This window comes from Macaca fascicularis, chromosome 3 (genome assembly GCF_037993035.2).
Source record: "Macaca fascicularis isolate 582-1 chromosome 3, T2T-MFA8v1.1".
NCBI lineage: Eukaryota > Metazoa > Chordata > Mammalia > Primates > Cercopithecidae > Macaca > Macaca fascicularis.
In genome coordinates this window covers 171,238,254-171,258,354 of record NC_088377.1, presented here as the reverse complement: position 1 = coordinate 171,258,354, position 20,101 = coordinate 171,238,254, and the positions used below count along the sequence as shown (strand labels likewise).

General features: G+C 47.1%; 1 protein-coding gene across 5 annotated transcripts in view; it reads right to left on the bottom strand.

Moving 5' to 3' along the window:
- Nucleotides 1-8,861: 8,861 nt before the first annotated feature.
- Nucleotides 8,862-20,101, bottom strand: part of NRF1 (nuclear respiratory factor 1) — a 148,890-nt gene continuing 137,650 nt past the window's right edge. For 3 of the 5 annotated variants that reach the window (XM_045388374.3, XM_045388375.3, XM_045388376.3), the window contains one exon: nucleotides 8,862-10,919. In XM_045388374.3, the coding sequence (XP_045244309.1) occupies nucleotides 10,756-10,919 (164 nt within the window). In that variant the 3' untranslated portion in view covers nucleotides 8,862-10,755. Of the gene's footprint in view, nucleotides 10,920-16,847; nucleotides 19,402-20,101 lie in introns of those variants that run through there. The other 2 variants (XM_045388378.2, XM_045388373.2) reach the window with 2 other exon arrangements.

Genomic DNA, 20,101 nt, shown 5'->3' with positions numbered 1-20,101 from the left:
CACAACTCCCTAAATTTCCCAGCCATAATCTAGGCATTTAAAAATGTATATAATTGGGAGGCTGAGGCAGGCGGATCACAAAGTCAGGAGTTCGAGACCAGCCTGGCCAATATGGTGAAACCCCATCTCTAGTAAAAATACAAAAATTCCATCCTGGCTAACACGGTGAAACCCCGTCTCTATTAAAAAATACAAAAAACAAAAACAAAAACAAAAACAAAAAACTAGCCAGGTGAGGTGGCAGGCGCCTGTAGTCCCAGCTACTGGGGAGGCTGAGGCAGGAGAATGGCATAAACCCGGGAGGCGGAGCTTGCGGTGAGCCGAGATCCGGCCACTGCACTCCAGCCTGGGCGACAGAGCGAGACTCCGTCTCAAAAAAAAAAAAAAAAATTAGCTGGCCATGGTGGCGGTTCCCCGCACTCCCAGCTACTCAGGAGGCTGAGGCAGTAGAATCGCTGGAACCCGCGAGGTGGAGCTTGGAGTGAGCCGAGATCGCATGCTGCACTCCAGCCTGGGAGATAAAGCGAGACTTCATAAATGCTGTGATGAGAAAACTGAACACGAAGAGTTTTGCATTCACAGTGGATGTGTCTTTTCTCAAAGAGCAGAAGCTGAAAAGTCAGTCCCTGTAGTGGGAGGTGGGCAAGTCCTGCAGAGAGGGTTCTCCAAGCTCTGCTACACGTGTTGGCCCAGGCATGACCCCAACCTTCTAGGGATTGAGGCCTCTCATTGCACTGGCTTCACTGGGGTTTCCTGGGGTGAGAAGCCTGCTGGAAAAGGAGGCAGCAGGCCTTGCAGTGGCAGAGAAGGCTCCATCATCAGATGCTAAAACCGCCAGTTTCAACTTTTCCTGGAGATGGACGAGTTGTTTCCAGTAATGGAGTGAACTGGATTTCCTGAACAAGCCTCCCATTGAAGAGGAAGCACAGCGCCCACTGGAGCTTGTCAGGGGAGGTGAGCCTCAGGCAGAGGTGCCCATCCCCCATATCCTTGGGGCAGGGTGGGGCTCATACTTTTATGAAAACGGATTTGTGTCTCTTAGGGTTGGGTGGAAATGGAACCTTTCATTGTCACCGACTAACTGAGGTGTCTTCTGTTCATGGAACCAAAGGCATCAGGTATCTTGATTTGGTGGATCTGGACACAACATGGTTTTATTTTCTGTGGTCACTGCCTTGACCTTGTTTGACCTTGTTCTGTTGACTTTCCCTTCTAGCTCCTTTTTTTTGTTTGTTTTTTGAGATGGAGTCTCGCTCTGTCGCCCAGGCTGGAGTGCAGTGGCATGATATCAGCTCACTACAACCTCTGCCTCCCAGGTTCAAATGATTCTCCTGCCTCAGCTTCCTGAGTAGTGATCCGCCTGCCTTGGCCTCCCAAAGTGCTAGGATTACAGGCGTCAGCCACTGTGCCCAGCCCCTTCTAGCTCCTTAATGACATTTTGGGTGAATTCTGTATCTCTGTAAGCATGTACCATCATTCAGCCCATCGCTTTCAAGCTTCAGTCTCAAACTTGAGTTCAAGTACATTTGCTGCCCTTTTCCTGAGGGGAGGCAGGAGCTGGGTGTTGGGAATGTGGTGTGCCTGGTAGACACTTCCCTTCTCTGCTCATGGTCCAGATCCTCCAGAAGCAGGGCGTGGGTGTGTGTGTGTGGGGTAGAGGGGTTGGCAAGAAGGGAGGATGGGAAAGGGAAGGCAGAAATCCTTAAGCACTTTCCCCAGACCGGTGACCTTAATAGCTCCTCCCATCTCTGCAGATCTCAGACCGCCCAACGTGGGGACCATTGGGGTGGTGGCCAGGGGTAGCTGGGCCCGTTGTATCCTTGTGCTCCCTTGGTTGGCGGTTCTTTTGAGAATGTGGGGTTCCAATATGGGGGATAACTCTGCCTGCAGTTGTGGCTCTGATCACCCATCCCAGGAAATGGAAAAAGTTGCACACCATTCCTTGCTCAAGCAGCCATTTCAGATGGCCAGTTCACCATACCCGTCTCCCCTCCATCCTTTCCTTAACGCTCTGTAAATAAACACTGAAATGCCACATGAGTTTGGCCCCTCTCAGAAAACTTTCAAAATTGAAATTGAGGTGTTAAGGTCTAAGAAAATAAAGCTATTTCTTTGGCTATAAAAATGTTGTGAAAGATGCGGAATATAAAATAACTTAGCGTTCTCTTAAAAACTTAAAAAAAGAGTACTTAGTGCTTTGTTTCTTCGAGTAATTGTGTCTTGTTCTCTTTCCAGTAATTCGAACCTCTTAGCCAAGACCAGAGCTAAATGGGCACCTTCATCACACCACCGACGTTGACTCCAGGCTGACAGATGTGACCTATTTCCGGTGCTCTTTGAATCCTCATTTCCATTTGCTTTTCAACTTTATTGTATATATCTTTTTTTTTTTGAGACGGAGTCTGGCTCTGTCACCCAGGCTGGAGTGCAGTGGCGCGATCTCGGCACACTGCAAGCTCCGCCTCCCGGGTTCACGCCATTCTCCTGCCTCAGCCTCCCGAGTAGCTGGGACTACAGGCGCCCGCCACCTCTCCCGGATAGTTTTTTGTATTTTTTAGTAGAGACGGGGTTTCACCGTGTTAGCCAGGATGGTCTCGAGCTCCTGACCTCGTGATCCGCCCGTCTCGGCCTCCCAAAGTGCTTTTTTTTTTTTTTTGAGACAGAGTCTGGCTGTCACCCAGGCTGGAGTGCAGTGGCGTGATCTCGGCTCACTGCAAGCTCCGCCTCCCGGGTTCGCGCCATTCTCCTGCCTCAGCCTCCGGAATAGCTGGGAATACAGGCACCCGCCACCACGCCTGGCTAATTTTTTTTGTATTTTTAGTAGAGACGGGGTTTCACCGTGTTAGCCAGGATGGTCTCGATCTCCTGACCTCGTGATCTGCCCGCCTCGGCCTCCCAAAGTGCTGGGATTACAGGCGTGAGCCACCGCGCCCGGCCTTATTGAATATATCTTTTATGTAACTTACTTAAAGTTATTTTTAGGGAAATGTATTAAAAAACCCTGCTTTTTGGAATCATGAAAATATTTCAAGTTAGATTATGGTGATGGTTGTCCAACTTTGTAAATATACTAAAATCGTTCAATGGTACACTTTAAACGGATGGACTTAATGGTATGTAAATTATCTCAACAAAACGATTTAAAAACATTCTTGAGGCTACTGGGGATGGTGGGAGGCGGGGACGGCACACAGCTACCCAAATGACTCCTGATTTACTAAGGCAGGCCTCCACAGACCTAGACAGGCAGTGCGGCCCGTGGGAAGCCGAGGATGCCCGCGCCGTCATTACCCGGCTGCAGCACCCTGGGCCATAAAGGCGGCCACTGGCACTCGGAGGTCGCACTTCCCAGCCCGCTTCCCCGAGAGCGGCCCCCGCCTGCTGTCTGGACCAGGCAGTCCGGATGTCCTGCCATCGCTGATTGGGCTGCAGGGGGACACGTGGTCTCAGCCGGCCAATCGGGTGCGTTCCCCGACGGCGGCTCTGAGTTCCGGATGCGCGCTGGCTCTGAGAGACCTCGCGCTGCGCTCGCGTGCACCAGGGCCCGTCTTCGCCCCGGCCAACTGCGGGCTTCCGCGCTCACAGTCGGGCAGGTGTTGAGCCCCGGCAGGCCCCAGGCGCTTCCCTGCATCGAGGCCTTCAGGCTGGGCTGGAGGACAGGGCAGAGTCCCAGTGGCCTGCATTGGCTGACTCCTGCGGGAGGAGCGGGCGTCGGCATGGACGGGAAGACCACGGGCCAGGGACTCTCAGCTCGGCCGTGCCCCGCAGCCCCGCGCGAACGCCCTGCACCCAAGGACCTCAGCCGGGCCCGCGAAGTGTTCATCGTCCTTGTCGTTTGACCGCTGTTTTGGACAGATGAGTACCCAGAGGCCCAGGGTAGAGAGTCCTATTATGTGATGAGTTACCCCGATCTTTGGCTAACTTAAAAAACACTAGTTTCTTTAAAAAAAAAAAAAAAAAAAAAAAAAAAAGAAAAGAAAAGAAAAAAAAAAAAAAAGGGTCTATTTTCATGGTTGTTTTCTGCAACTATTTTGGTAAATACCAGAATTATACATTAATTTATTTGGTGTAAACGTTGCTCTTGCTCTGTATAAAAATAGCCCTGGTAAAGAAAATACCTAAATTCTAAATTTAAAATTTCAGGTTTTGCGAATCCGGATGGTAAACCCGGGCAGGAGTTGCTGAGTAGGAAAGGGAGCAGAGTGCATTTGGGGGATGAGCCAGCCATGTGGCCCGGGGTTTCAACTTTCATAGCCCAAATGTTGAGTGACTAACTTCCTTGCAGATTGAAGTCCATTATGGGAGGGCCAAGCTTTGGCTTGGTTTCCTGATCACCCAGGGGTTTTTGAGTTCTCCCACTTTCATTGGGCCCTGGGGTCTTTAAAGAAGACAACGCGATGCAACTGTTAGTGACCAAGAATATGTTCAGCATCAACATTTCACTATCCTTCACCCCTGGCAGGGTATCACATAACCAGATTTTTCTTAAGAATAGAATCAATGTTATTTTTACATAAAATTATTTAACATTGGATTTTTGCAGAAATATATATATATATAAATAATATATATATATATATTTTTTTTTTTTGTAGAGACTAGTGTCACTGTGTCACCCAGGCTGGTCTTGAACTCCTGGCCCTAAAGCTATCCTCCTGCCCTGGTCTCCCAAAGTCCTGGGATTACAGGTGTGAGCCACTGTGCTGGCCAGACTTTTTTGAGCAATGAAAATGTGTAGGAATAGATGTTTTGGGTTCTCTGAATTTTCTGATTAAACAACCACTGGAAAACGAGGTTCACTCATCCTATGAGATGTGTTGAGGCCCTGCTGCATGTAAGCGTGCGTTGTGTGTGTGTGGTAAAAAGGCCCAGCCACGGGAGGCTGTTCCAGGTCTAGCAAGCTCAGGACACACGTGGAGGTTACTTTATAATCCTGATGTGTAGTTTTGTCGTCTGAGTGGTTGGCACAGAGAGCAGAGCTGGAACAGACACACACATCAGGACTTGATTCCAGCCCTCCAGTTTTAGTTCTTGGGGAAGATGCCGAGTCTCAGTTTCCACCCCCATAAAATGGAGTCTCTCCTTATCGGCTTGTGAAGAGGATTAGAAATAAGTGTGTAAGGTGTTGTGCACAGTAAAATGCTAGTAGCCATTTAGTAATTGATAGCGGTAACTTACTATTTTTTGGAGACAGAGTCTTGCCCTGTAACCCAGGCTGGAGTGCAGTGGCATGATCATGGCAGTCTCAACCTCTTAGGGGCCAGTGAACCTCCCACCTCAGCCTCCTGAGTAGCTGGGACCACCAAATCAGGCTGATTTTTATATTTTTTGTAGAGATGGGGTTTCACCATGTTGCCCAGGCTGGTCTCAAACTTCTGGATTCAAGCGATCCACCTGCCTTGGCCTCCTAAAGTGTATTAAGTTTCTTAAAGGGTAGATAAATTCAGAAGTTTCAGTTGAGACCCAGTAAACTTAAATTTCACTAACAATTTTATTTGCCAAGTGCATTAAATTTTGGGGGAACTTCCCAAATATTAATTAAGCTACTTAAAAAATAACTGAATGCTCTTATACCCTCCACTTTCATCCATTCCAGGTCACAAGAAAAGTGTTTCATCGGGGACGGGTACAGCGGCTCACGCCTGTAATCCCAGCACTTTGGGAGGCCGAGGCCGGTGGATCACTTGAGGTCAGGAGTTCAAGACCAGCCTGGCCAACAGGGTGAAACCCCATCTCTATTATAAATACAAAAAAATTAGCTGGGTGTGGTGGGCGCCTGTAATCCTAGCTACTAAGGAGGCTGAAGCAGGAGAATTGCTTGAACTCGGGAGGCAGAGGTTGCAGTGAGCTGAGATCATGCCACTGCACTCCAGCCTGGGTGACAGAGTAATGAGGCTCCATCTCAAAAAAAAAAAGCATATCATCAAGTCATGTTTTTCTAGGCAGATTCTGGCACCAGCCAGCCTGCCCGCCCAAGTTTGTATCTTTGCTCTGCCTCTTACCAGCAGTGTGAACTGGGCTCAGTTGTTTAACTTAACCTCTCTGAATTTCAGTTTGCTCATCTATAAAACGGGGATAATAGTATTTTCTGAAGGTTAAATAAGTTAATATATAGGTAAATCTTTTAACACAGTACAAGGCATATTGTAAGGGCTAAGTGTTCACTGTTATCACTGCTACCATACACTGTGTAGACAGACCATAGTTCTCAGAAGCAAGCTAGCAAAGCTTGAGCCCTGGACAGGGCTCAGGGCCCAGGCCTATTCCTGCCTCCCAAGGAGGCTCTAGGTTCTCAGGGGACCTTGGCTCCCCTCTGCAGATGACTGTTATCCCTTCTTCCTCCTTTCCCCGCTATACACTCCAGGCCACCAATACTCAACAAATGTTTGGTAGCAGCCCAGTGGTTTTCAGGAGGGAGAAATTCAAATTCAGAGGGGCTTGGGGACTAAGAGGAAACCCACGCTGAAAGCGATTTCAGTCGGAGCCCAGTCCCGGAGCCCCGCCTCCCCTCTCTATTGTACCTCTTCCTCCATGCTGCCGCCAGCATCCGGAGTGATCTCCAAGAGCTGCCTCCGGGAGTAAACAGCAGAGACCGGGTGGGAGTGCAGGGATGGGGCATCTGAAGCCCCAGTTGTGATGACCTAGGTGCCGCCAGCCCGCTGAGGTGGAGAGAGAGGGAAAACACGGGCTCTACTCCCTCACCCCACGTTGCTTCTGCTCCAAATAATTAAGCTTCAGTTTCCTCCCTGATGAGTTTTGGTGCTGACACCAAAAGGAAATACCATGAACCTGGTACGACTCTGCCATGCCCAGAGCTCAAGCTTCGGAGGCATTACTGAGAGTGGGAGAGAGCCTTGCTTGGGCCTGAGTGAGGCCCAGGGCAAGGAACCCCTCCTCTGCTCTGCCCTACCGATTCTCCTCAGCTAATTTGTTCAAGTTCGCATAATGCCAGTAGTCACCTGTGTCACCAGTGGGCCTTCTCAGATGCAAGACTTAAAGCCAGTAAACTTAGACCAGTCTCCTGGTTTCTGTGAGCACCAGATCCTTGTGTGGAGCCTAGATGATAAACTACTTAACAGAGGACCTTTGAGGGGCTCAAACGTGGTAACAGAGCTCATTCTGCACTAGTGCTGTGTCCAGATGGTGCCTCATCACCTTGGACTGCAGCGCTTGGTTTATGTAGAGGTCTCCTCCTCTCTCCTTGTGTCTCACAGGCCACTACCACGCTTCATTCACCTGGCACATGACAGGCATTCACGGAGTTAAATGCAGCTGACCCTCAGGTCAGGTCTGGTCTACAGATGTGTTTTATTTTGCCTGCAGAGTATGTAAATTATTTGTTGCAATCACATTTCATACAAAAATCTGGATTCCCCAGATTCTCTGGACAATTTTGAAGATGGGGCATTAGGGTCCATCTTCAGCACCTAGGACAGGCTGCCCCATTTAGATAGATGCTGTCCACTCTGCCTGTCCCCATCACTCCCTCCTCTCACACGGGAATTGCCTCGGCTTCCCTTATTGATTTGACCTCCCTGGTCCCTGCAGACAGTGGAGTTAGCAGCTCCTGTTGGGTGACTTAGGCAGGAATGGAAGGGAAGGTCTCCATCGGCCCCACCAAAACCAGTTGTCAATACGTGCCTGTGGCAAAGGCAGCATCTGAGGCTTGCCAGGCAAACAGCAGCTAGAAGGCGCCTCTGGAGAGGCCCTTGGTCAGCAGGTATTCTAGACAACCCAGCTAGTTCATGGTAGTCAATAGCACGGATGTGTGGTTGATGAGGCTGCATTCAATCCTTTTTCTAGTCCATTCTCTCTGGTGAAAAATAGGCGAGGGTATGCCATGTGTGCAAGAAGAAGGGGGAAAGGTAGGCAGTTGGCTTCACCGAACCATTATCAGACATCAAGGAAAAGGCTTCTTGGCCTTCCCATCCAAGCATTCTAATCATGATCACCAAGAAAGCGGCCAAGACACCCAACAATATAAAGGAAGGGGTGGTGGGGGTGGCAGCAGGTCATTCCAGGCTGAGGCTAGGGTATGCACAAGGGTGGAGGTGCAGGCCACTGGGGTCTAGGAAGGTCCTAAGGATGGGGCAGGAGGAACAGCTGGAGAGATGACAGATGCCACGTTAAGAGAGTAAGCCGTGTGAGAAACCAGGGAGTGAGGATGCAGGGGAACAACTCATGGCTTGAGGCTTCTGCTTGGAGAAAGACAATTCACTTTAATAGTAATTCCCAAGATGGAGAGGCACCATCACTTACCTTCATTTTTTTTTTTTTTTTTTTTGAGATGGACTCTTGCTCTGTTGCCCAGGCTGGAGTGCAGTGGTGCAATCTCGGCTCACTGCAACCTCTGCCTCCTGGATTCAAGCGATTCTCCTGCCTCAGCCTCCTGAGTAGCCGGGATTACAGGCGCCCGCCACCATGCCCAGCTAATTTTTGTATTTTTAGTAGAGACAAGGTTTCACTATGTTGGCCAGGCTGGTCTGGAACTCCTGACCTTAAGTGATCCACTCACCTTGGCCTCACGAAGTGCTGGGATTACAGGTGTGAGCCACCACGCCTGGCCTAGGATTTTTAAAATTAGATTTTTCTCCCAGAACATCAGTGTAAGAAAACAAGTTATATATGAAATGTATGAAACACAGCTGGTCTGGTGATGAGGCTCGCAGGGGGCTCTGGGCAATCTTCAGTGTCTTCTTTATGGAGGTCCCCAGCGTCAGAGTGGCACAGGTCGGAGACCACTGATCTCAAGGAGGACTACATTTTAGAAAGTAGAACAAGCTGCCCCAAGATGGAGTTCCTTTTGCCTAAGAAGCCAGGTGCTCCTATAGAGACGAACAATTCCACTTCCCGTTGCCACATTTTGAACTATTTATTGAATGAGGCAGTCAAAGACAGAATGGGAAACAACACAGAATCCATGCTCGGCTACTGGGGTTTTGCTTTTTTCTTCGTCTTGGCAACTTCTCAAACTATTTGGAGGTTACTTCACCACAAAGGAACATGGACTTTAAAGTCCCTGGACAACTTCACAATGACGATAAAAAATAATAATTAAAAAAATAACACATTGTAGAACTAGGACTATTTATATGTAAATTTCCCTCCCCTCCCCCCATTACGTACAGAAAAGAACATATAAAGAACATTAGATAGTTTTATATAAAACAAGCAAATACAAGAATCTGAAACTTCTCTCAAAGGTTGAGCAAGACGTGGAGAATCTTTTAATGTCGCATTAAAAAAACACATTAAATACACTATCACACACGTGGGGAGAGCTGGGAGGAGGGAGGAGGAGCTGTTCCTGTACTCAAGGAGCAGAGATTTGACCTGTCGAAAAGTCAGGTGAATTCAGCCACGGGAGACTCAGGGCTTGTAGCTGAGAAAGACAGAGTTAACGGTTATCAAGAACACCCAGTCAGTCAACACCCCCGAAGAGGCAAGCTGCTCCCAGCCTGGGCCTCCAGGCTGCATCCAGGAATATGGGCCTCCAGGAGTCCCTTCTGAAGCAGGGCCTGATCCAGGAACACAGCAAACACCCTCAGCCGTTTTCTATGGCCAGGTGTCCCTTCTTCCCTTCCGTGTACTGACCAGGCCCAACCAAGCTTAGCTTCCAAGATCACACAAGATCGTGGACGTTCGGGGTGCTGTGGCCACAGACCAGGTGTCCCTTCCTGTTCGTTCCAGCGCCTCCTCTGTGAAGCTACAGACAGCTAGAGAAAATTGCTCCCACAGGTGTATCCTGGTCTAGGAAGATTTTCCTTTCCTTCCTTTCCCTTCCAACCCCTCCAACCCCCTTCCCATCCCCTCCCCTACCATGCACGCACACATACAAGCACACTTACACGCACGCACTCCTCAAACCCCTAATACTTCTGTTACCTTCAGTTCATATATACGAGCAATTCAGGACTGACCTTAAAACCAGAGCAACATTTTAATAGTCATGAGATCAAGAAGGATTCCTGGGAAGGAGAGGAGATGGGAGGCTGAGGCCCGGGAGCTTTCGAGACATTCATCTGCCTGTGGCAAGGTCAGCACCTGGGCCAGCCCGAGGAGCGTCTCAGCTGGCAGACCACGCAGCCCCTGGACCTTGCAAACACATCTCTGACCCACCCCATGCTGGAGCCTCTTTCCTCAGGCGAGTCCAGCACGGAGAGTTCTGTGTGGCCACTGGGAGGCAGCTTTGGTGAAGGGCATGGTCACCTCCGCCTGAGTTTGTCAGTAGCTCAACGCATGACCCTGGTATGAACAAAAACTGGGTGACTGTGTCTGGCCACGTACCCTACCACCCACTAAACTGGGTGAATTATTGTTTCCACAGCTCACCTTGATTTCATACAGATAATTCCATGCGGGTTTCATACATATATATATATGTATATATATACTTTATATATATGTAAATGTGTATGTCCATATGTACACATATACATATATTCACACTCACACATACACACACATAAGTATACACACACATTTCCGCAGAAAGAAGTCCTGCCACAATTTGGCTTTTTTGGGACAGTGAAATTGACAACGCAGTTTCTTACTCCACCAATCCCAGAAAATCAAGAGTGGTGCTTTAAAAAATGCAATTCCAAAATCCGCTGCCTTTCTTCCTTTTAAAAAAAAAAAGGTTAACAAAACTTTTCTTCCAAAGTCGAGAGACTTAATTCCATTTGATTGCACCTCTGCAAACGTGTAAAAAATTTTGAAGTAGACTAGAAAACGATGCCATAATATGGCTGTATGTCACTGTTCCAATGTCACCACCTCCACAGCTTGGCCGTCCATGGTGACTGCGCTGTCTGATATCCTGGTGGTCACAGGGGCCATGGCCACCTGCACTGGTCCGTTGCCCTGGGCGAGGCTGGTCACCACAGTCTGGTACATGCTCACAGGGATCTGGACCAGGCCTGGAGAGACAAAGAGAAGACCGTTAGTGGGGCTCAGGCTCAAGTTCCCGGATGCTGGCTCAACGGGGGCATCCAGCTCTTGCCTTTGAGGTATTGTGGTCACCAACCCCAGGTGATCACATACCCATGGCCCAGGCACAAAGACATCCCTTTCCCACCCATTAAAATTTTTTTCATTAATTTTAAGATTTATAATTGATATATAATAACTGTTCATGTTTATGGGGTACAATGTGATGTTTCAATACATGTATACATTGTAGAATAATCAAATCGAGATAATTACCATATTAATCTCTTTAAAGATTTATCTTTCATTGTGGTGACAACATTCAAAATCTAGCTGTCTTGAAATATAGACCTCATTGTTACTCACTACAGTCACCCTACTGTGTAACTGAACACCAGAAGTTTTATTCTTCCTTTGCACCTGCTGGCCAACCTCTCCTGCCCCCGTCCCCAACCATTCCCGACTCTGGTAACTATTATTCTACTCTCTACTTCTATGAAATCAACTTTTTTCCATTTTAACTTTTATTTTTTATTTTTATTTTTTAAAGAGACAGGGTCTGGCTCTGTAGCCTAGGCTGGAGGACAGTGGCGTGACCACAGGTCACTGCAGCCTCGAACTCCTGGATTCAAGTGATCCTCTCACCTCGGTCTCCTGAGTAGCTGGAACCACAGGCATGTGCCACCATGCCTGGCTAATATAATTTTTTTTTTTGAGATGGAGTCTTGCTATGTTGCCCAGGCTGGTCTTGAACTCGTGGCCTCAAGCAATCCTCCCATCTTGGCCTCCTGAATAGCTGGGATTATAGGCGCAAACCACCAAGCCTGGCCATTTTAATTTTTTAAAAACAGACTATCAGGAAAGAAAAGTTTGGAGGAATTGTGGAAACATGCCTTAGGGTAGGGCCTCCCCAGCTTGCCGTGAGAGGGCCCTGCCTGCCTCTGCATCTAGGAAGCACAGGCCTGTCAGGTGTGAAATGTCCCCGGCCTGTCTTCTCCCTCTCAGAACAGGCCACCATTACTTTTCTTTGATATTTGGCTACACTGCCTTTTCAACCCTCTTTCTGCCTATGCTCAAGTCTCTCTCAGCCTGAAAAGAAAAAACTTGTCCCTCTCCTATCCTGTCTTCTGGCCACTGCTCCATCTATGTGCCTTCCTTCATAGTCAAGCTTATTTTATTTATTTATTTATTTATTTATTTATTTATTTATTTATTTATTTTTAAAGCCTAGGTCACTTGTTTCCTGAGTTTTAGATTTCACACACCAGTAAAATGCAAAAACACATTTTGGTGTCAACTTAAAAAAAAAAAAAAAGACCCCATCTACTCCCTAATATCACTATTATTTCAGAGTAGAAAGGATGGCTTAAAGGAAGAAGCACATAACCTCCATAAAGGTAGTCCAGCCTAAAAAGGGAAAGCTGATAACTTAATATATTAAAAAAAAGGATTCCCAGTAAGGCAGTAACTAATCTATACATCAATCTCTCTTCCTTCTGAAACTACAATTACAGTGAACGAGGAAAAAAGGATATAAATGAGGGATGTCAACATTTTTTTGGAAGATGCAAAGCAAATGTGAAATGGTTCTGATTTATCAGAGAAGTGGAAGGGGCAACTCCTATGCTCACACAGGGCTCAGGACGTAGAGGCCTAGCTACTGCAGAAAGGGATGAGGCCAAAAATGAGAATGAGTGGGAAGTTTGAATTTAATTGATTAGACCAACCCCAACATCTACACCTAAAGACCTTTGCTGACTGGGCCTCTGAGGTTCACCCACTCTATTGAAAAACTGACCCAGAGAGACCCCTTTTAGTTCTTTTTGACATTTAAATCATAGGGTACTTTGATGAAGATAAAAATTAATTTAAAAAAGGGTTGTCAAAATATTTTCTAATGCAAAAAATCAAATATAAGATTTTATTTTCCAATGTTAAATTGTAATGTAACTGTTTTCTAGGAGCAAGTTCTGCCAGTTTAGGGAAAAGGGATAAGCATTCGACGATGCAATGAGACTTCATGACGTGAGACTTGCTGTTCGGGTGACAGATCACTAGAAACCCTGGCTCCTCTGGTGTGCCCTCACACAAATGGAAGACGTGGCCAGTCGCCCCCACACTTGCAATGCAGACCTGAAAGGAGGAGGAGAGAGGCCAGCCTCTATGTACACATGGGCATGGGGGAAAGCAGGCTGAAGGGCCAGACCTTGGCCTACAAAACTGTGGGCTTCAATTTCTTTCAACTAAACCTTTGCAAATGGCTCTTAACTGTCTTTAATCAGTCCCTCTTTCAGTTCACCCCTTCCCAGTCACTCAAATTATCTTTATTATTATTTTTTTATTTTTTAAATAGTGATGAGGTCTCACTATGTTGCCCAAGTTGGTCTCGAACTCCTGAGCTCAAGTGATCCTCCTGCCTCAGCTTTCCAAAGTGCTAGGATTGCAGGCATGAGCCGCCACACCCAGCCAAATTATCTTTCCATAATGTGTTACTCTCCTCATCTCAAACATTTAAATTCCATGGTTTTAAAAAGGTTTCCAAAGCTTATAATAAAGCTCAAATGATTTAGCATGGTCTTCAAGGCCTCTCATCATTTGCCCTGGTCCATCTTTCCAGTCTCATCTCCCTCACTCTGTCACAGGTGCCCTGTGCTCTAGGTGCCCCCCACCCCCAGACTACTCTCAGTTCCCCCAATCTATCAGCCACACTCTTTTTTTTTTTTTTTTTTGAGACAGAGTCTCGCTCTGTGGCCCAGGCTGGAGTGCAGTGGCCGGATCTCAGCTCACTGCAAGCTCCGCCTCCCGGGTTCACGCCATTCTCCTGCCTCAGCCTCCCGAGTAGCTGGGACTACAGGCGCCCGCCACTGCGCCCGGCTAATTTTTTCTATTTTTAGTAGAGACAGGGTTTCACCATGGTCTCGATCTCCTGACCTTGTGATCCGCCAGCCTCGGCCTCCCAAAGTGCTGGGATTACAGGCGTGAGCCACCGCGCCCGGCCCATATCAGCCACACTCTTTTGGGCCTGTGCTCAGGTTATTCATGAGATAGACTTATCCCACACTCCTTCCCTTTACACTGGGGTCAGCTTTCCTTCCTTGTGGAACCTGCCCCATCCCAGCCTCATCAATGCTGGAGCAGCCTCCTCTGGATTCTCAGGAGGCCCAGGGACAGCCATGGATAAGCCGGCTGGGCCAGTTGATGCATGTCTGCAACAGGCCTTCCCACTTGACAGAGGATTCTTTCAAGATCAGGCCTGGCTCTGTCTTATTTCATGTTCCTCATAGTATGAAGTACAAAGTGTGCCACAAGTTGCTATCAGCATAGCCTCAAGGGCCATGTACTGCCGGCCTCAACCAGTGTGCAGCTGGGCCCTCTCCCCAGCGTCTAGATTCAAGGCATGGGCCTGAGTATATATATGTGAAGACCGTACAACCCCGTCAGTCCCCTGCCTCCTCCCAGTGTATCATGATCATGCTCTCCTCTGGTCAAACAGGCAAAGTTAATGAAATCACCCAAAATGCCCAGTGGCAAAGCCAAGACACCTGTGTACTCCTCCAGGGAACCCACGTGCTGGCAAGTAGCAAGCAAAACCAGAAGCAAAGGTCAGCTTCATTTCACTGCTCTTGCCTCTGGGCTCCATTCAGTTCCAAAAGCTCCAGGCTTGGGGAACAAGTCTGCTGTGCAAACACAGTGACTACAGTGTGCAGGGAGATCTTTTCTAACAGCAACCATCTGGGTTAGGGCTGGTGTGAACACAAACTAAAAGAATTGCCAAAGTTGAATTTCTTTCACCCTGGCTGTGATGTGTTTGGGTTTCCTGTGATGTGGGCCCATGCCCAGTTGGTAAAATAGTTTTTATAGTATCACGGAAGATTTTCCCCAGAATAAAATGAAGCAAGGTTCTAATGCAAAAATCTTATCTATTGGGTGATACTGCCATCATCAGAATGATCTTCTGAATATCTGACCTGATCTTGCTGTTCTTCACAATTCTTCAGTGGTTTCTAGTGGTTCACGGGATATCAAGTCCAAACCCCTTTGCAGGTATTTAAACTCTTCACGTCGGCCACTGTTGTTCGGTTAAGCCTGGTGATCCACTAATCCCCACTCACTTCACACGCCAGCCAGATGAACTACTTGACTGAGGTTCTCCAAGCACACACCTCCATGGCTTGTGCCTGGAGGGGGCTCCTCCCCTTCCTCCGAGAGCTAGCCCCAGCCTCTCTCCTCCCCATCTTGGGTCCGCTTCTCCCATGCTCCTCCTCAGCATTCTGTACAGGCTCCTTGGAGGCAGTGGCCTCATTCATCCTCACTGCTTGCATGTCTTGTCCCCAAGGAGATTGTAGATTCCTTAAGGGAGGGATTAAGTCTCCATCTTTGAGTGGCCAGCAGTCAGCAGGTGCTGGAATGTTTTCTACTACTATGAATGAAACCTGCCTTCTAAGATTTAACATGTGTCCCTTTTAGGGACTGCGTGATTAAGGTGGGTGAGCCTTAGGGTGATGAGGCTGTTTTGGAACAAGAGCTTCCAGCCAAGAAAAAAAGCAACTTAAAAAATACTACATTCAAGACTCATCCAAATAAAGCTGGTTTTGAAAGATTCCATCTTCTGTACTCCACCCCAGACAGGGAAGAAGCACATTTGGCCATACCTGGGTGAGGACATGGTCCCCACCCAGAGCTCCCAGGGATGAGTAACTGGTGAGGACAGCCACACACCTTAGAAGCCCAGGAGAGGGAGGCCATAATGGGAGTCATTTCATAAACTTGCATGCCTTGGAACCCCAATTCCGCTATTTTCTACACAGTTTCTGTCTACTGCCACCTTAAATAAATGCATGACCATCCCACTGTAGGGATTTTAAGACCTCTCTCTCTCTCACACAGCCATTTTGACATGGGATTAGATTAAATCGCCTCAGTGTCTCTGACCTAGCAGCCTTCATGTCCCTGGCAAGGGAAAGGGGGAGGGGCTGGAGGCCTGGAAGCCCAGCATGCACTAAGTCGGGCAGCTGCCCTTGGAAGAGAGATGATTAAATGCTGAGGTACAGTAATCAGGCTGGGACTGTCCCCGCATCTGCTCAGCCTGCCCCTGATTAGCCCTAATCTAGAGGCGCATGTTAATCCAAGCTTGTATTCTGGGTCATTTCAATTGATTAAGCAACAGGAAGCCCTTCGTGTTCTACTTTAAGGGGTGGAAGCACTCCTTTTTCTTTCTCACAGGGCCCCTGTAGAGTCCTGGTAATGAGACCCTTGGCCTCAGTACAGCCCCTTTCCGAGCCCTCTCACCCCTGCTGCATGTCACTTGACTTCCGCTGAGACCCTAGAGAAGTCACAGGGCAGGGCTCCTTCCCTTTCATGAGTCAGAGCCAGAACCAGGGGCTCATCATAAAGGCACATACTTCTAACGTCCTGAAGATTTTAGTATTTCAGAGCTACACACAACCCTAGAGTTCACTCAGTTTAGTAAATACAACCCATCTTTTTTTTTTTTTTTTAACTCAAAAGTAAACATAAAAATTTTATATATAAAAAAAAAAACCCTCAACACAGATCAAAGGAGGGCTGATTTTGTTCCCCAAATGACTGAGTTTATGGTAAAGTCAGGGGCCCAGGCCTTTGATTTGGGAGTTTTCCCATATATTAGAATGTCCTTAACACTTAACACTAGGGCCAGGAAGGACCTAGAAGGGAGAGAGAGGACTGTCCTCTTTGGGCCCCCTGCTGCTTTTCTTCTCAAGCTTCATGGTAAAGTTTATAGAATTGGTCAAAATGGAAAAAAGGTCAAAGGTGACTCAGAAAGTTCAGGTGCCAACACAAAGATTTCCTCATCAAGCAGCAGTCGAACCCAAATCTCTGGAAGAACTGGCTGCAGGACCACGTTTCCCTGTCAAGGACAATGAGGCCTGACATGGCTCTTTTTTTTTTTTTTTTTTTTTTAATGAATATCATTCTTCAGCCAAAATGGGGGAAACATGCTTTTCCCAAGTCTCCACTCTTCCCAAATAAATGGCAATAACATTCTTCTAGTTGCTCAGGCCAAAAGCTCTGAAGTCATCCTTGACTTCACATTCAACGCACCAGCTGATTCTCTCCCTTCAAATACAGACCCCAAATTCAACACTTTTCCTCCTGCCTCCCTGGATAAACACTACCATCTCTTGCCTTCCTTTGTAATCACGCTACTTTAGCACTTGCCAGAGGGATCTTTTAAAACTTCCATACAAAGTGATGCCTCTCAAATCACATTACATGGGTGGCAGATTATGACATCTACTCATAAGCCTGGCCTTGCACGCTGCAAAACAAGGGGCCATGGTGGTCTGTCTCTGATGGTGGCACCAGGGGAGCACTGTGGTAGACCATGGGCGCCAAAGAGAGTTGCTTTAAAGGTTAGGGTCACAGCCTTGCACACTCTGGATTTATCATTCATGAGCCAATCTACTCTCTTCCAGATCTCTCCTGGGGCAATGAGTTTCATCACTTGCCTATTGTGTAATGGAATTTACACACATACACATATGTGCATGTATATGTGGAATTGGAATTTATTTATTTTATTTGAGGGAATTTATTTTTCCCAAGGCTAACTTCTTTCAGTATTCAGTATTATTGGATGAATAAGTATATATATCATGGTTAACATCTTAAAATATTGTTTGGCAAAAGCAATCCCATAAAAAAATTACTTTGCTTTCTCCGATCAGGAAAATAAAGTCCAAATAGCTAATAGTTGAAGGAGTTTATGTAGCCTTTCCCGCAAGCACCGTACTCTATCCCGTCATTACAATCACATGTGTCCCCTGGATGCCATGTGAACTTCCTCAGGCAGGTCCTTCTGTCTGGAATTAGGCCCTGCCAGTCTCAGGCCAGTTTTTCTGGCGGTTTCCACATGGTTCATGGGGTTGCCTCGGAGGGGACAGCCCACCTGGTTTCTCCCTCCTGTGACTTTATTGCCACCACTATTCATTTGGCTCAGGTATGTGCTGACCTGTTCCCAAGGAGTTGCTGCTGTTCTTTTTATAAATCTGCACGCTTGCATTGTTGGCAGGACTTTTTTTTTTTTTTTTTGAGACGGAGTCTTGCTCTGTTGCCCAGGCTGGAGTGCAGTGGCATGATCTCAGCTCACTGCAACCTCTGCCTCCCAGGTTCAAGAGATTCTCCTGCCTCAGCCTCCCGAGTAGCTGGGATTACAGGTGCGCACCACTATGCCTGGCTAATTCTTGTATTTTTAGTAGAGATGGGGTTTCACCATGTTGGTCAGGCTGGTCTTGAACTCCTGACCTGGTGATTCACCTGCCTCGGCCTCCCAAAGTGCTGGGATTATAGGCGTGAGCCACTATGCCCGGCCGAGGACTGTCTTTTAATGCTGAGCAACTTGAATACAGGAGGTGCTCAATAATTGGATACGATATGAAAATGAATCATTGATCATACTCTTCATGATTTTCAGAACCCTTTAGTCTTGCCCTCCACAGACTGAACAGCCTTAACGCCTTTTACTGTGATCCAGAATGAAGTCGAATTTTCTCCACAACCACATTCTCATGGTGCTGTAGGATCAGGTGCATTTTATGTGAGAAAAAGTAGGCTGTTTGTTTCCATTAAAGGCTTCGCAGTCAGAAAGACCTACATCTGAATCTTGGTTCTGCTGTTCAATGGCTTATGAGCCTGTTTCCTCATATGTAAAATGGTGATCACTCATCTTACAGGGCTGCTGAACTAGATGGGATGACACATTAAAATCTATTACAGTGCTTGGCACATAGTAGGTATATAATAAACGCCACTGCTTTTGAAAGATGACTCTTGAGTACGAAGTTTGATGAAGTCTGGCTGGGGTCACAGATGTTAGACTAAAGCTCTCGGGAAACAGAAAGAAAAGCAGAGACAACACAGGTCTCCTTTCAGCAGTGATTTTCTCCTGCCAGGAAGCACATCATTCGCCAAAGGCCTTCAAAGATGTAAAGATTAAAGATAAAAGCCATGAAATCAGGGCAGATGGACTGGCAGGCGGCTTCCCTTCTGAAACACAGCGATGGTCAGAACTGGCACTGCACATGACGTAGATGAAGCAGTTGCTAATCGAGTGCATTTGTCAATAAGCAACCAGGCGAAACCACTCCTCCTAACCAATATTAAGAATGTGAAAAATACGATCAGGGCAGTATGATGTGATGTCATCACCCTGATACGTTTCTGAAGTCCTCCAGAAACTAACAGGCTTTAGCCTAGCAGAGCACAGGACTGCAGGGCTGTCGAAGTTATCCAGCACCATGGCAGGCCCTCCTCCCCTCACCCCACGACAAGATAGAGCAGGACAGACAGCCTGAGGAAGAATGGGCCTTTCATTTGCCCTCACAGTCTGGGAAACCTTTGGGAATTGTTGTTTGCTGTAACTGAATCTTTCAGCCCGAAGGCCTTCCAAGTTGGTCATGGAAATATCTTTAGTTGGGAGAAAAATATTGATGGCTGTTGAGAGAAAAAGAGAGAGCTAAACAAATAATAAACATGACAGTTGGTGGAAGAGAAGTAATTCTTAAAACCCAAAGGAAAATTTACATTATGAAATGCCTTCTTTAGTTTATGAACATGAACGCTAACTATGTACATCAAGGAAATACTGGCCCAAATGGGAACCGGGACCATGATTAGAAAGGAGGGAATACATGAGTAAGAAATGAAATTATGGATTATATTGCTTGAGTTTTTAAGGAGCCAGCAAGGGTATCTATAGATGTTTCTAGGGGTGACAGGCAGGAAGGAAGTCCTTTAAAAATCTTCCATTTACAGGCCTGGAAAAATATTTACATCAGTGGCTGACGTCTAAGGAAAGCCACTATATGAAGAAAAACAGGCATGGTATGTGCCAGTATAGAAGTGGAAGAAGATAACAGGAAATCAGTAAAGATGCTAGTCTAGCAGGCAGACATCAGTTAGGCTGACGATACCAAGGACTAGAAGGAAAGAGGACATATGTAGGGCAAGAAGAGGAAGGTCATGAAGAGAATGTCAATATCAAACAAAAAGGAGGTCCAAGTAACCTCATGATAGTAGGGCAAGCGGGGAAGAGAAAAAGCATTTCTTTCCCAGTGGTTCTGTTTCTGTTCTATTAGCTCCTTCTGGGACATTTAATCTCCCTTTTCCGCGTTTCCTAAGTCCAAGGCTTTTG